This window comes from Pristiophorus japonicus, chromosome 4 (assembly GCF_044704955.1).
Source record: "Pristiophorus japonicus isolate sPriJap1 chromosome 4, sPriJap1.hap1, whole genome shotgun sequence".
Classification (NCBI taxonomy): Eukaryota; Metazoa; Chordata; class Chondrichthyes; family Pristiophoridae; genus Pristiophorus; species Pristiophorus japonicus.
Window position 1 is genome coordinate 219,275,742 of NC_091980.1, and position 15,505 is coordinate 219,291,246.

The following is a 15,505-nucleotide window of genomic DNA, read 5'->3' on the forward strand; positions in this document are numbered from 1 at the left end:
TGGCCTGCGCTTCCCCAGGGCCCTTGCCTCTGCTGGGCCCCGAACTCACATCTCTACCTTTCATATGTTCCATTTTTTTTTTACAATTAAAGGTTGCAGATCATTCAAAATCTGCATCTGCACTTTACTACATTACAATCAAAATGCAGTGTGCGAAAAGTAAACCCAAGATGTTTTTAACCTGTCGGTAGCTATGGAAGAAAGTGGCTTGCACAAACTTTTCCCTAACCGACTCCCAGATCCTAATTATAAAACAATTCCTCTATGTTATGAAGGGCTGAAATGACTTCATTCTGTACTTACATTTTTATGATTCCATAATGTTCCATTGTGCTGGCTTCCAAATAGCAAGTTCTAACTGGAACAGCATGATGTTTGGAAGTTCAGCAGACGTGTGCAGTAGAGGTTGAATTCCTCCCTCTCTCCCCCCCGCCTTTAGTATAGAAAAAAGCCACTATTTGGTCTGCTGATGAGATGTGAGCATGTGTGTAAACATTATTTTAATCAACAGTATGTTCCAAAACCTTAGCTTTATTTGAACGGAGTAAAATACAGTGTAGATGGGCAGTCTGTTACAGCAATCTGCAGTCTTCCATTAACAGTGTTCTTTATGTAACAAATACAGAATCTTAAACTAAATGGAATTTCAGTCTCTCTCCGCTAGAGCGACCAGATGTGTATCAATTTCAGCTTCTGAAAGAATCCTGAAAAAAAACAAAACAAATTTGTTGGAAACAAAGGGTTTCATGCTAAACGCACATTTTCAGAAATAACAATTCAAAGATAAACTGCACAATAAATTTAAATGCATCTATATTTTGTGCCGTCATCTTAAAATTTCTAAGCTGCTCCAAGTCAAATTAAAATGTATTTCCAGAATAAAGACCATAAAGACAACTGTGAAACAAAATAGGAAACTGTTTTAATGTAATAAGAACACAAGAACAAGGAACAGGAGTAGGCCATCTAGCCCCTCGAGCCTGCTCCGCCATTCAACAAGATCATGGCTGATCTGGCCGTGGACTCAGCTCCACTTACACGCCCGCTTCCCATAACCCTTAATTCCCTTATTGGTTAAAAATCTATCTATCTGTGATTTGAATACATTCATTGAGCTAGCCTCAACTGCTTCCTTGGGCAGAGAATTCCACAGATTCACAACCCTCTGGGAAAATAAATTCCTTCGCAACACGGTTTTAAATTGGCTTCCCCGTATTTTGAGGCTGTGCCCCCTAGTTCTAGTCTCCCCGACCAGTGGAAACAACTTCTCTACCTCTATCCTGTCTATCCCTTTCATTATTTTAAATGTTTCTAGAAGATCACCTCTCATCCTTCTGAACTCCAACGAGTAAAGACCCAGTCTACTCAATCTATCATCATAAGGTAACCCCCTCATCTCCGGAATCAGCCTAGTGAATCGTCTCTGTACCCCTTCCAAAGCTAGTATATCCTTCCTTAAGTAAGGTGACCAAAACTGCATGCAGTACTCCAGATGCGGCCTCACCAATACCCTGTACAGTTGCAGCAGGACCTTCTTGCTTTTGTACTCCATCCCTCTCGCAATGAAGGCCAACATTCCATTCACCTTCCTGATTACCTACTGCACCTGCAAACTAACTTTTTGGGATTCATGCACAAGGAGATAAACTCCAAAAAGAGTTTCATGCACAAGGACCCCCAGGTCCCTCTGCACCTCAGCATTTTACGTTTTAAAGTTTAATTTGTTTTAATTGCCGGTGCTTTTAGTGTCCCCCTCCCCTTTTATAGGGGGCACTGGAAAAAGGAAAATTTGATTTTAGTGCCCAAAAAAAAAAACCCAAAAAAGGAAAAAAAAGAGGGCCTTGTAAATGTCTGGTGTGTCATCCAGGGCGGGTGGCACCGATTAATGTTTTTGTCTTGCAGGTAAACTCCAAAAAGAGTTTCATGCACAAGGAGATAAACTCCAAAAAGAGTTTCATGCACAAGGACCCCCAGGTCCCTCTGCACCTCAGCATTTTATGTTTTAAAGTTTAATTTGTTTTAATTGCCGGTGCTTTTAGTGTCCCCCTCCCCTTTTATAGGGGGCACTGGAAAAATGTGATTTTAGTGCCCCAAAAAAAAACCAAAAAAAAGAAAAACACAAAAAAAACCACAAAAAAGAAAAAAAAAGGGCCTTGTAAATGTCTGGTGTGTCATCCAGGTCGGGTGGCACGGTTTAATGTTTTATGTTTTTCAGATAAACTCCAAAAAGAGTTTCATGCACAAGGACCCCCAGGTCCCTCTGCACCGCAGCATGTTGTAATTTCTCCCCATTCAAATAATATTCCCTTTTACTGTTTCTCCCCCCCCCCCCCCCCCCCCCCCCAAGGTGGATGACCTCACATTTTCCGACATTGTATTCCATCTGCCATACCTTAGCCCATTCGCTTAACCTAGCTAAATCTCTCTGCAGCCTCTCTGTGTCCTCTACACAACCCGCTTTCCCACTAATCTTTGTGTCATCTGCAAATTTTGTTACACGACACTCTGTCCCCTCTTCCAGGTCATCTATGTATATTGTAAACAGTTGTGGTCCCAGCACCGATCCCTGCGGCACATCACTAACTACCGATTTCCAACCCGAAAAGGACCCATTTATCCCGACTCTCTGCTTTCTGCCAGCCAGCCAATTCTCTATGCATGCTAATACATTTCCTCTGACTCCGCGTACCTTTATCTTCTGCAGTAACCTTTTGTGTGGCACCTTATCGTGTTTATAGTGATGCAATTCTCTTGTTTAACTTTTATTTCGGAAGTATGGTTCACCCAAGTGCTAATTACTGGCCCAAATGCCACTCCCGACGAAAGGCCTAATTCAGACACTGATTAATAGTTTTTTGGGGGGCTAATATTCACATTAATGTCCACGTTGGATGGTAAACTAACAGTTGCAGACCGACTGCCTGTTAAATAACCTGTCTTGATTTTCCTTCTATTGACGTCAAATCGGGAGGGGTATGTAACGAGCAGCCAACCTGCAACTGCCAGTTTACCACGTTTCAGCCCAAGCCATCAGTTTATATTTTTTATTTTGGGCATGTCAGTACTATAAATGTAACACCATCCCACTCTGAGCATCTAATTACAGCATCAATGCCTCCCAAGTACATGTCAAGGCACCCACTCCACTAATCCAATTATGTCGTTTAACCCAACTTCAGAGAAGCATTTCTTTCTGTATCAGTATAGATATTGCCCTTTTCTATGCTAAGCATTCTTTGGCTTTTGAGTAAAATTAAGTCAGATGCTAGGTATTCTGGGGCGTGTGACTCACCTCCTGACGCCCCAAAGCCTTTTTACAAGGCACAAGTCGGAAGTGCGATGGAATAATCTACACTTGCCTGGATAAGTACAGCTCCAACAATACTCAGGAAGCTTGACACCATCCAGGACAAAGCCGTCTTTCGCACCCCATCCACTACCTTAAACATTCACTCCCTCCATCATCAGCGCACCTGGTCTACAATGATGCAATGCAGCAACTTGCCAAGATTTCTTTGACAGCACCTCTCAAACCCACGACCTCTACCACCTAGAAAGATATGGGCAGCAGGCGCATGGGAACACCACCACCTCCGAGTCACACACCATCCTGACTTGGAAATATAGCGCCGTTCCTTCATTGTCGCTGGGTTAAAATCCTGGAAGGTCCTACCTAACAGCACTGTGGGAATACCTTCATCACATGGATTGCAGCGGTTCAAGAAGGCAGATTACCACCTTCTTTTCAAGGACAATTAGAGATGGGCAATAAATGTTGGCCTTGCCAGCGATACCCACATCCCGTGAATGAATAATTTTAAAAAGTGCCAATTTACAAACACTGCATACTGTGAGACCAGGCTTACTAGGGATCGAGTTGTTTCTTCGTAAATATTTAATCTGGGATACTTATAGCCATGAAAACAGGCTTATATCTTTTCATTCTAGATTGGATTCAAACCAAGTTTCCGTAGGTACAAAGATAGCATTTTAACCCATTGTACCACCCAGTTTCACCACTAAAGGTATGTAATGTATACATATTTTAATCAGCATCTGCATTAAAATATTATATACAAAAAGTTACATGCAAGTAACACAAAATCACAATGAAGGTGCATTCCAAAGTAGGAACATCTCAGGGTTCAGATGCAGCTTCATTTCAAAAGTTTGTGAAACTTACAGCTGATCGGAACTTAATTGACTAGACTTTATTTTAGATCAGAAGGGTGCTCTTTATGAATATAAACTTCCATTAATAAGACTAAATACTGTTCTGCTGGTGATAATAGCAACCAAATGCAAAATTATGAAGCTGAAGAGATTTTTACACACAAAGACATAAGGAAAAGTACACAAAGACACAGACCAGGTTCTGAAACACCCCTGCATAACAGATTCTAGGTGATCTGTGCAATGTACTTTAGCAAATTATTTGGTCCACATTCTTGCAAAGATGAGTTCTTAAATACCAGCACTTCTCAAAATCCCCTAACACTGAATAACTTGTGTAGAATGCATCATTACAGAAGACATTTTACCAAGGAATAAAAGCTTAACATTGAAATTAGACAATAAATAATAACCTAATATAAGTAGATTTGCTAATTTAGAAAACAGGGTAACCTTTGATCAGCACTTTACTTGGTTTAGTTGAAAAGGTTTCATATACCTAAATTTAGGGTTATCCACTGTAACCACCCCTACTTCAATTTCGGAGGGCTTGAAGTCAATGGACAGCACGGTGGACAGGCAGGTTATTGCTGTCTACAACAAAAGAAAAAAGGTATCATTTCAAAAGGATCACAACTCTTTTAAAAAATTCCACTTTAATTTACAGCTCAACACATGCAATGGAAATCATCTGACAGCACATTAAAATAAAATGGAAAATATAGATAAGGAAATTCAAATTAATTATTAGTATTAAGCCCTTGCACTCTCTTACCTCTACAGTTTGTCCATATATCCAGTCAAGTTTTTTCTTAACTTTCTTTTCCAAGAAACTTGTGGCTTCTGTCTGTTTGACTCCTGCAGCTGTGGCCTTGAAACCACAATAATAACCAGCAGGGTCACACTTGTAAACCTGAGCACCAAGCTCTTCATCAACACCTACCAGAATCATACCTGTAAAACAGAAGTCAAACTCAAAAATTATTGAACTTATTTTATACACTTGGTTCATGATTAGCATTTAATAGAATTATACAAAATTTACAGCACAGGAGGCCATTCGGCCGTCGTGCCTAAACTGGCTCTTTGAAAGTCCAGTCATGCTTAGTCCTACACCCCTGCTTTTTGTCCATAACACGAAGTTCCTCATCCTCAAGTGCCTGTCCAACTACCTGTTAAAATTATTTATGATATCAGCTTCCACCACCTTTTCAGGTAGAGCGTTCCAGATCCCACCAACGCAGTGGAAAAAAGGGATTTCAGGAAAAAAAACTCTGACTAAACTCTAAACAATGCAAATGTTCAGAGGCAAAAAAACAAAAGATCTGACTAGACTAGACCCTCTCTCAACACAAGTTCTCTGCTGCCAGAATACAATTCAATACTTAGCAGCCAATTATTCTTATTTACTGTCTTTATAATACAGTGCCAATATGAATCACGCAGTGACAATCACACAACATAAGACTTAGGAGCATTAGGCCATACGGCCCCTCGAACCTGCTCTGCCATTCAATGAGATCATGGCTGATCTTCTACCTCAACTCTACTTCCCTGCACTATCCCCACAATCCCTTGATTCCCCTAACATCCAAAAATCTATCGATCTCTGTCTTGAATATACTCAAAGACTGAGCATTCACAGCTTTCTGGGGTAGATAATTCGAAAGATTCAACACCCTCTGAGTGAAGAAGTTTCTCCTCATCTCGGTCTTTATTCTGAGACTGTGACCCCTGGTTCTAGACTCCCCAGCCAGAGGAAACATTCTCCCTGTATCTACCCTGTCAAGCCTGTAAGAATGTTGCATGTTTCAATGAGATCACCTCTCATTCTTCTAAACTCTATAGGCGTAGTCTACTCAATCTCTCCTCATTAGGACAATCACCCCACTCCCATCCCAGGAATCAGTCTAGTGAACCTTTGTTGCACTCCCTCAATGTCAAGTATATCCTTCCTTAGGTAAGGAGATCAAAACGATACACAATACTCCAGGTGTGGTCTCACCAGGGCCTGATATAATTGCAGTAAGATGTCTTTACTCTTATACTCAAATCCCCTTGTAATAAAGGCCAACATACCATTTGCTTTCTTAATTGCTTGATGTATCTGCATGTTAACTTTCAGTGATTCGTGTACAAGGACACCCAGGTCCCTCTGAACAACATTTCCCAATCTCTCAACATTTAAAAAAATACTCTGCTTTTCTATGTTTGTGACCAAAGTGGATAACTTCACATTTCTCTACATTATATTCCATTTGCCATGTTCATGCCCACTCACCTCTTGTCTATATCCCTTTGAAGTCTCTCTTTGCATCCTCCTCACAACATACATTCCCACCTAGATTTGTATCATTAGCAAATTTGGATATATTATAAGAACATAAGAAATAGGAGCAGGAGTAGGCCATACAGCCCCTCGAGCCTGCTCCACCATTTAATAAGATCACGGCTGATCTGATCATGGACTCAGCTCCACTTCCCCACCCGCTCCCCATAACCCCTTATCGTTTAAGAAACTGTCTACTTCTGTCTTAAATTTATTCAATGTCCCAGCTTCCACAGCTCTCTGAGGCAGAAAATTCCACAGATTTACAACTCTCAGAAGAAATTTCTCCTCATCTCTGTTTTAAATGGGCAGCCCCTTATTCTAAGATCATGCCCTCTAGTTCTAGTCTCCCCCATCAGTGGAAACATCCTCTCTGCGTCTACCTTGTCAAGCCCCCTCATAATCTTATACGTTTCAATAAGATCACCTCTCATTCTTCTGAATTCGAATGAGTAGAGGCCCAACCTACTCAACCTTTCCTCATATGTCAACCCCCTCATCCCCAGAATCAACCTAGTGAAGCTACTCTGAACTGCCTCCAAAGCAAATATATCCTTTCGGAAATATGGAAACCAAAACTGCACGCAGTATTCTAGGTGTGGCCTCACCAATACCTTATATAGCTGTACTAAGACTTCCCTGCTTTTATACTCCATCCCCTTTGCAATAAAGGGCCTTCCTGATCACTTGCTGTATCTGCATACTATCCTTTTGTGTTTCATGCACAAGTATCCCCAGGTCCCGCTGTACTGTGGCACTTTGCAATCTTTCTCCATTTAAATAATTACTTGCTCTTTGATTTTTTCTGCCAAAGTGCATGATCTCATACTTTCCAACATTATACTCCATTTGTCAAATTTTTGCCCACTCACTTAGCCTGTCTATGTCCTTTTGCAGATTTTTTGTGTCCTCCTCACACATTGCTTTTCCTCCCATCTTTGTATCGTCAGCAAACTTAGCTACATTACACTCAGTCTCTTCTTCCAAGTCGTTAATATAGATTGTAAATAGTTGGGATCCCAGCACTGATCCCTGCAGCACCCCACTAGTTACTGGTTGCCAACCAGAGAATGAACCATTTATCCTGACTCTCTGTTTTCTGTTAGTTAGCCAATCCTCTATCCATGCTAATATATTACCCCCCAATCCCATGAACTTTTATCTTGTGCAGTAACTTTTTATGTGACACCATGTCAAATGCCTTCTGGAAGTCCAAATACACCACATCCATTGGTTCCCCTTTATCCACCCTGTTTGTTACATCTTCAAAGAACTCTAGCTGAGCAGGTCCCCTCATCCAAATCATTGATATAGATTGTGAATAGCTGGGGCCCAAGCACCGATCCTTGCGGCACCCCACTAGTTACATCCTACCAACCTGAAAATGACCAGTTTATTCCTACTCTCTGGTTCTGTCTGTTAACCAACCCTCAATCCATGCTAGTATATTATCCCAATCCCATGAGCCCTAATTTTGTTCAATAACAAGGAGCGTTGAAAGTGACTATCAGCAGGCTATTCAATTGTGGGGCATCACAATCTTGTCCTCACCCAAAATTGATATGTACAAAATTGCAACATGGTCACTGCAGAGCAGTGAGTCCTAGCCAACAATTAACTCTCAACTAGCATCACTAAAACTGATTATCTGGTCCACATCATTTGCTGTATTTGGACCTTGCTGTGCACAAATTGGCTGCTGTATTTGTCTACATTACAAGAGTGACTACATTTCAAAAATACTTAGTTGGTGCTTAAAGGCGCTAAATAAATGCTTTCTTTAATTCAGTGCAGAATTGGGAGCAGTCCCTGGACCTTCCTGCTCTGTGAGGCTCAGCTATTCATTACCAACTAAACCATTGGGAGAGTCACTATTTTTTAAATGCAATAAGAAAATGCTAACAAACCTTGCAGAAATGAAGGATCACCTAGTTTAAGGTCTTTTCTCAATTAATATTAAGAAAATAATTTGGCAAGTCACAATTGACAGACCCATCAAAACATGTATGTGACTTTATAATATGCAAGTAACTGGCTAAAATATGATTTGAAATTGAAACCTAATGTTGCATTAATCTTATACAATGTATAGAAGTTGCTTACAGCATCCCAGGGGTCTCATTTCAGCATTTTGTGTGTATACTTGAGAAATGTCTGCAATCCGTTTGCACAACATGTCTACTGGAATATCATAACCATACTTGTACTTCCAGTTTGCAGCTTCATAGCGAGCTCTCTGAACCTGGGACTTGCTGTCTGCTGTAAAGGAATAAGAAAATACGTAAGGTGAAAAAGATCGACGTTCAGAAAAAGTCTAAACTGCCAAAGTAATGTTAACAACATTGATTTCTTTCCATTATTATTTTTCGAAAGTTGAAAGGACCAAAACCCACAATACAGAACACCAGCAAAGGTGAAACGAGGAGAGAAAACAACTAACTCAAGTAGAAGTGGTCAGGTGACCCCGAGCATGGGTTGTAAACGTCCGTGGAATGGAAAGGAAGACCATTCTGGAATTAAGTGTCTCATCCTGTGGCATTTTCTCCTTAACTATCTTCTTCTTTTCAATTATTGCTGGGAGTACTTGTTGAACAAGATTGGATAAGTTACCAAGCACAGGATTTGGTCAAAATCGAGATGGTGTTGATAATATCCTGTTTCTAGTATTAACACACTAATAAAACCATGACTATAATCTAAAAACAAAAGTCAGATAGTCTAAAGGGAAGACATTTAATCTGAAGGAGTTTTTCAGAAAGTTTATTACCCGTCATTCCTGTCATTACACATCCTATGTTTTCAGTTATTCTGAACAGGTGAGTGACTGTGTTGGCATCCAATAGCTTATCCTGAAAAACAGCAAATTGAGCCGTTGGATTAAGAGTAGAACACAACAAAGAACTACAGGTTATACCTTAATTAAGCATGGGCACAATTGCTAGTGTTGCAGTGAGTAAAACCAAGATTAACTCAGGTTATGATTGTTAATTATGAGATTAATCACAATTTAATTCTTTTACAATCAATTGACAGCCCTAAAAAAAAAGATTTTTTTTGGATTAAATTGGATTAAATTGGATTTCTGAAAGGCTTAAGAATCCCAGAGCTTATGTACAACACACTCCTATGACCTAAGATAACCTCTAAATGTCTAACTTCTCCCAAGAGTGTGAATGCAGAAGTGTCTGTCAGTGGTATTAATCTTAGAGCCCAAGGCCAGCTGCAGACCATCCCTCCATCAGTCGTGTAACCCAGCAGACCTGCTGCTCCATGGGTTCCCATTCATGGCCTGCAGGTTCTATTGTTGCAGTGAGTAAAACCAAGATTAACTCAGGTTATGATTGTTAATTAACAGAGATTAATCACAATTTAATTATTTTACAATCAATTGACAGCCCTAAAAAAAAAAGATTTTTTTTGATTAAATTGGGTTGCTGAAAGGCTTAAGAATCCTAGAGCTTATGTATAACACACTCCTATGACCCAAGATAATCTCTTATCGTCTAACTTCTCCCAAGAGCCAGCCATTTCAACAAGCTACACGCCCACCAGTTAACCAACCCTGATTGTCTTGAAACTGTACCTTCCGGGGTAGACTATTTGCAGCCGTCTTCTTCATTTAAATCACACAAGTTTAGCTATAAATTTAACAATCTCAGAAAGGGACTATGTTTAAAAAAAAACAACTAGAAAATTGCAGAGCAGCCTGTTGGAAGACCCAGCACATCTGATGAAAGATCACTGACCTGAAACGTTAACTCTGTTTCTCTCTCCACAGAAGGTGCCTGGCCTGCTGAGTGTTTCCAGCATTTTATGTTTTTATTTCAAATTTCCAGCAGTACTTTTCTTTTATAACCGCATTTTAAAAACCCAAATATACCCAGCTTACCTTCCAATTGTCATACTGCATTACAAACACATCAAAATAACCAGTGAGAGAATACATAAGAAATCATGCAAGTCAACATGTTAAACATCAAGCCACGAGATATTAGGATAGATGACCAAAAGCTTGATCAGAGAGGTAGGTTTTAAGGAGCGTCTTAAGGAGGAAAGAGAGGCAGAGAAGCAGAGAGATTTAGGGAGGGAGTGCCAGAGCTTAGGGCCTAAGCAGCTGGAGGCACCATGATGAGCAGATGGGGCCATGGTTTAACATCTCATCTGAAATTCAGAATTTCTGCATTGAACTCTCTGTCTAGATTATATACTCAAGTGCTGACCTGGGGCTTTAACATAGTTCTGGCTCAGAGGAGGATCTGCTACCACTGAGCCAGCACTAAACAATCACTGATCCAGAACTGTATTGGAGATGCTAGACACAACAAAATACAAACAAGTCAACAATATCCACAGATCTTGGGTTTTATTGGTATTTAATATTTTAGAAAGCAGTGATGTATGAAGAATTGATCATGCTCATTAGTGAGGTGTGTTAAATATTTCCACTCAACAGACAGACCAAACTCATCCCCACCTCTACTCGTTAAAGCTTCATTCATGAATTATAGCTATGTCAGTTCTTGCCACAATATATTGTTTACACTGTTCATTAAGTGGATATTTTTAATAAGATTATGTTTTCAATACTTAAAATCAGATAGTATAAAAATATCACCACTGCTCAATGTATGCAGTATTTATTTATTTTAGGCACATTTACTAATTTCTAATAACAGAAAATGCTGGAAATCTCAGCGGGTCAGGCAGCATCTGTGGAGAGAAAAATAGATTTCCAGCATTTTGTGTTTTTATTTCAGATTCCAGCATCCGCAGTATTTTGCTTTTGTGCTAATCTCTTCTAGTTGTCCAAAAACAGACTGACTGCTGCCAACGAACTGGAAGCTGTCCAGAAGATTACTGCGCACTCCAACAACCAGAAGCATGATGTTTATGTTTTTTTTAATAAAACGTGCTTGCTCCCTTTCTGGCTTTTTCCAGCAGCTCGCTCCCTTCCTGGCTTTTCAAATTTATTTTTTTAAACAAATCTGCTCCCGTGACAAACTGGCAGTGCACATGTGCAGATCGCTTCCGGTTCGTTGGCAGCAATCGTGTCCAGCCCCTCGAGCCTGTTCCACCATTTAATAAGATCATGGCTGATCTGATCATGGACTCAGCTCCACTTCCCACCCGCTCCCCATAACCCCTTATCGTTTAAGAAACTGTCTACTTCTGTCTTAAATTTATTCAATGTCCCAGCTTCCACAGCTCTCTGAGGCAGCGAATGCCACAGATTAACAACCCTCAGAAGAAATTTCTCCTCATCTCTGTTTTAAATGGGCAGCCCCTTATTCTATCATGCCCTCTAGTTCTAGTCTCCCCCATCAGTGGAAACATGCTCTCTGCATCCACCTTGTCAAACCCCCTCATAATCTTATACGTTTTGATAAGATTACCTCTCATTCTTCTGAATTCGAATGAATAGAGGCCCAACCTACTCAACCTTACCTCGTAAGTCAACCCCCTCATCTCCAGAATCAACCCAGGTGAACCTTCTCTGAACTGCCTCCAAAGCAAGTATATCCTTTCGTAAATATGGAAACCGAAACTGCACGCAGTATTCCAGGTGTGGCCTCACCAATACCCTGTATTCCTGATCATTTGCTGCACCTGCATACTATCCTTTTGTGTTTCATGCACTAGTACCCCCAGGTCCCGCTGTACTGCAGCACTTTGAAATCTTTCTCCATTTAAATTAATAATTTGCTTTTTGATTTTTTTCTGCCAAAGTGCATGACTTCACACTTTCCAACATTATATTCCATCTGCCAAATTTTTTCCCACTCACTTAGCCTGTCTATGTCCTTTTGCAGATTTTTTGTGTCCTCCTCACACATTGCTTTTCCTCCCATCTTTGTATTGTCAGCAAACTTGGCTACGTTACACTCAGTCCCTTCTTCCAAGTCGTTAATTTAGATTGTAAATAGTTGGGGTTCCAGCACTGATGGAGGGAAGGCCATTGATGAAGCAGCTGAAGATGGTTGGACCTAGGACACTGCCTTGTGGAATTCCTGCAGCGATGTCCTGGGGCCGAGATGATTGTGGTTTCTGGAAGCAATCATCTTCCTTTGTGCTACGCATGACTCCAGCCAGTGAAAAGTTGTTCTGATTTATATTAATAGAGTTGTACAATTCATTTATATTGGTCATTCTTGCCCGATGTCTACATGCATGCACTTTCTACCAGGGGATCACTGGACAGAGATCAGGAATGGGCAACGTGCCTTAATTTTTCCTCTATGACTCACAAGCCCTGATATCAACTGAGGCCAATTGAAGCACTTCCATTTCTGTTCCAACTGAGATTACCTAACTCAGCAATGTATAACTTGGTAGTGAAATAGGGTAGCACATTCAGCCACAATGCCATTAAGAGAGTTTGAACATTCATTTATATTGGTCGTCTGCTAGTAACATTGAAACTATTTTTTTGATCATTCTTGGGATGTGGGCAGTGGTGGCAAAGCTGGCATTTATTAGCTGTGAGAAGGTGGTGGTGGTGGGCCAACTGAGAGGCTGGTTAGGCCACTTCAGACAGCAGTTAAGAGTCAGTCAACCACTGAGTCAAACAGGCCAATGAGGTAACAACAACTTGTATTTATATAGCACCTTTAACGTAGTAAAACATCCCAGGTGTGGTATAAGGCAAAACAAAATTGACATTGAGCCACGCGAGAAGAAATTATGGCAGATGACCAAAAGCTTGGTCAAAGAGGTAGGTTTTAAGGAGTGTCATAAAGGAGGAAAGAGAAGTAGAAAAGTTCAGGGAGGGAGTTCCAGAGCTTAGGGCCCAGGCAGTTGAAGGCACGGCCACTAATGGTTGAGAAGTTATAATCAGGGATGCTCAACAGGACAGAATTTGAGGAGCGCAGACATCTCCCCGGCTGGGGCTGGGGGTTGTGAGGCTGAAGATTAGAGATAGGGAGGGACGAGGTCATGAAGTCATCCTGGTTTACAATTTCCAATTTTGAAATCGAGGTGTTGCTTAACCGAGAGCCAATGTAGGTCAGCGAGCACAGGGGTGATGGGTGAGCGGGACATGGTGCGAGTTAGGACACGGGCTGCCGAGTTTTGGATGAGCTCAAGTTTACGTGGGGTAGAACACGAGAAGCCAGCCAGGAGTGCGTTGGAGTAGTCAAGTCTAGAGGTAACAAAGGCTTGGATGAGCTGAGGCGGGGCGGAGACGGGCGATGTTACAGAGGTAGAAATAGGCAGTCAGGTTCCCTTCCCTGAAATGTATGAGTGAACCAGTTAGTTTCTTTTTTACGACAATCCGGCTGTTTCATTGTGACTTTTACCGATACCACCTTTTTATTTCCAGATTTTAAAAACTGAATTCAAATTCTCAAACTGCCACAGTAGGATTTGAACCGTGCCGTTAACGCAACTGGTGTACTTTATTATAATTAACAATAATTTCTTATTCTGACTGGTCATTGGCCAATCACACCATCTCAAGTCCTCCCAGCACCTTGTTCAAGTGCTGACACTAACGGTGCTTCAGTCTACACTCACCGGCACTTTCTTCTGTGTAACTATTACTGCACAGTCCTTTCCACGAACAGCGACTGAAGTGAGGCCACCCTGGTTTATAGCCTTGAAAGCATATTCTGCAAAAAATATAACAAATTGATGTCATTTACATTCACACCCAGTCAAATCCAACTCTTGGTTCACCAGATTGATTCCTGAGATGGCAGGACTGTCGTATGAGGAGAGATTGGGTCAACTAGGCCTGTATTCACTAGAGTTTAGAAGAATGAGAGGGGATCTCATTGAAACGTATACAATTCTGACTGGGTTGGACAGTCTGGATGGGGGGAGGATGTTTCCCCTGGCTGGGAAGTCTAGAACAAAGGGTCACAGTCTCAGGATCCAGGGTAGGAAATTTAGGACTGAGGAGAAATGTCTTTACTCAGAGGGTGGTGAACCTGTGGAATTCTCAAACACAGAAGGCTGTGGAGGTCAAGTCACTGAATATATTTGAGGGAGACAGATAGATTTCTAGAAACAAAAGGCATCAAGGGGTATGGGGAGAAAATGGGAATATGATGTTGAGATAGAGGATCAGGCATGATCATATTGAATGGTGGAGCAGGCTCGAAGGGCCGAATGGCCTACTACTGCTCCTATTTTCTATGTTTCTTCTGGCTTTAACAACATGACTTACTGCGGTACATCTCACTCTGAAAACTTAACTCGAGTCTTTAGAATCACAAAGTCACTGCTGACATTTGCCTGGTGTTTACATCTCAGCAAGTTACAGCCCAGGCTGCTTCGCCGGGAGCCGGGGCCCGGGGGGGGGGGGGATGGGCCCACCATGACTGAGCAGTTGTGTCTCGGTGCTGCCCGGCCCGGGGGCGCGGCGCGGACTCACCGACTTGGTATAACCGCCCCTCCGGGGAGAAGATGGTGATGTGACGGTCGAAGCCGGCGCTCGATCCCCGCGACATCTTCACAAAGGAGCCGGACCGAAGATTAACATGCAGCACCCGGAACTAATCCCCGGCGGCCAGGACAGCACATCCGGCGTAAGGCCTCCACTACCCCGGAAGCACTAGTAATGGCAGCAGGTTGAGTGTCAAGGCTGGGTCAGGGACAGGGCTGGCACTACAGCCCACAGAGGCAGCCACTAATAACAATGAGGGCTTAGTCCAAATAAACATGTTTCTTTCGACTCTGATTGTAAATACATTTAGATTCATGTTAAGAATATATTCAATAAGCATCATCGACTCAAGTGTTAGTGTTAGCTGTGGCTCAGTAAGTAGCACACTCACCTCTGGGTCAGAAGTTTGTGGGTTCAAGTCCCACTCCAGGGACCTGAGCACATAAATCTCGGCTGACATTCGAGTGCAGTGCTGAGGGAGTGGTGCCGTCTTTCGGATGAGACGTTAAACCAAGGTCCTGTCTGCTCTCAAGTGGACGTAAAAGATCCCATTGCGCTATTTTGAAGAAAAGCAGGGGAGTTATACCCGGTGTCCTGGCCAATATTTATCTCTCAAT

The 15,505-nt window shown here is 41.7% G+C and overlaps 1 protein-coding gene across 1 annotated transcript; it reads right to left on the bottom strand.

The window, feature by feature from the left end:
* Positions 1 to 511: 511 nt before the first annotated feature.
* Positions 512 to 15,036, bottom strand: psma6a (proteasome 20S subunit alpha 6a). The gene is made up of 7 exons (XM_070877457.1): positions 14,877 to 15,036; positions 14,015 to 14,109; positions 9,270 to 9,351; positions 8,606 to 8,761; positions 4,949 to 5,127; positions 4,673 to 4,767; positions 512 to 704 (listed from the first exon to the last, which is right to left on the bottom strand). Exons 1-7 carry the CDS (start codon positions 14,950 to 14,952, stop codon positions 647 to 649), a joined length of 741 nt encoding a protein of 246 aa, XP_070733558.1. The 5' UTR covers positions 14,953 to 15,036; the 3' UTR covers positions 512 to 646.
* Between the last annotated feature and the right edge of the window lie 469 nt (positions 15,037 to 15,505).

Excerpts from the sequence above, each read along its gene's own strand:
- psma6a (XM_070877457.1), bottom strand. The coding sequence starts at position 14,952 with ATGTCGCGGGGATCGAGCGCCGGCTTCGACCGTCACATCACCATCTTC. Across the intron at positions 5,128-8,605 it reads AATGAGACCCCTGGGATGCT|GTATGATTCTGGTAGGTGTT; the intron begins GTAAGCAACTTC and ends TCTGTTTTACAG. Across the intron at positions 705-4,672 it reads GTGGATAACCCTAAATTTAG|GATTCTTTCAGAAGCTGAAA; the intron begins GTATATGAAACC and ends GTTTTTTTTCAG.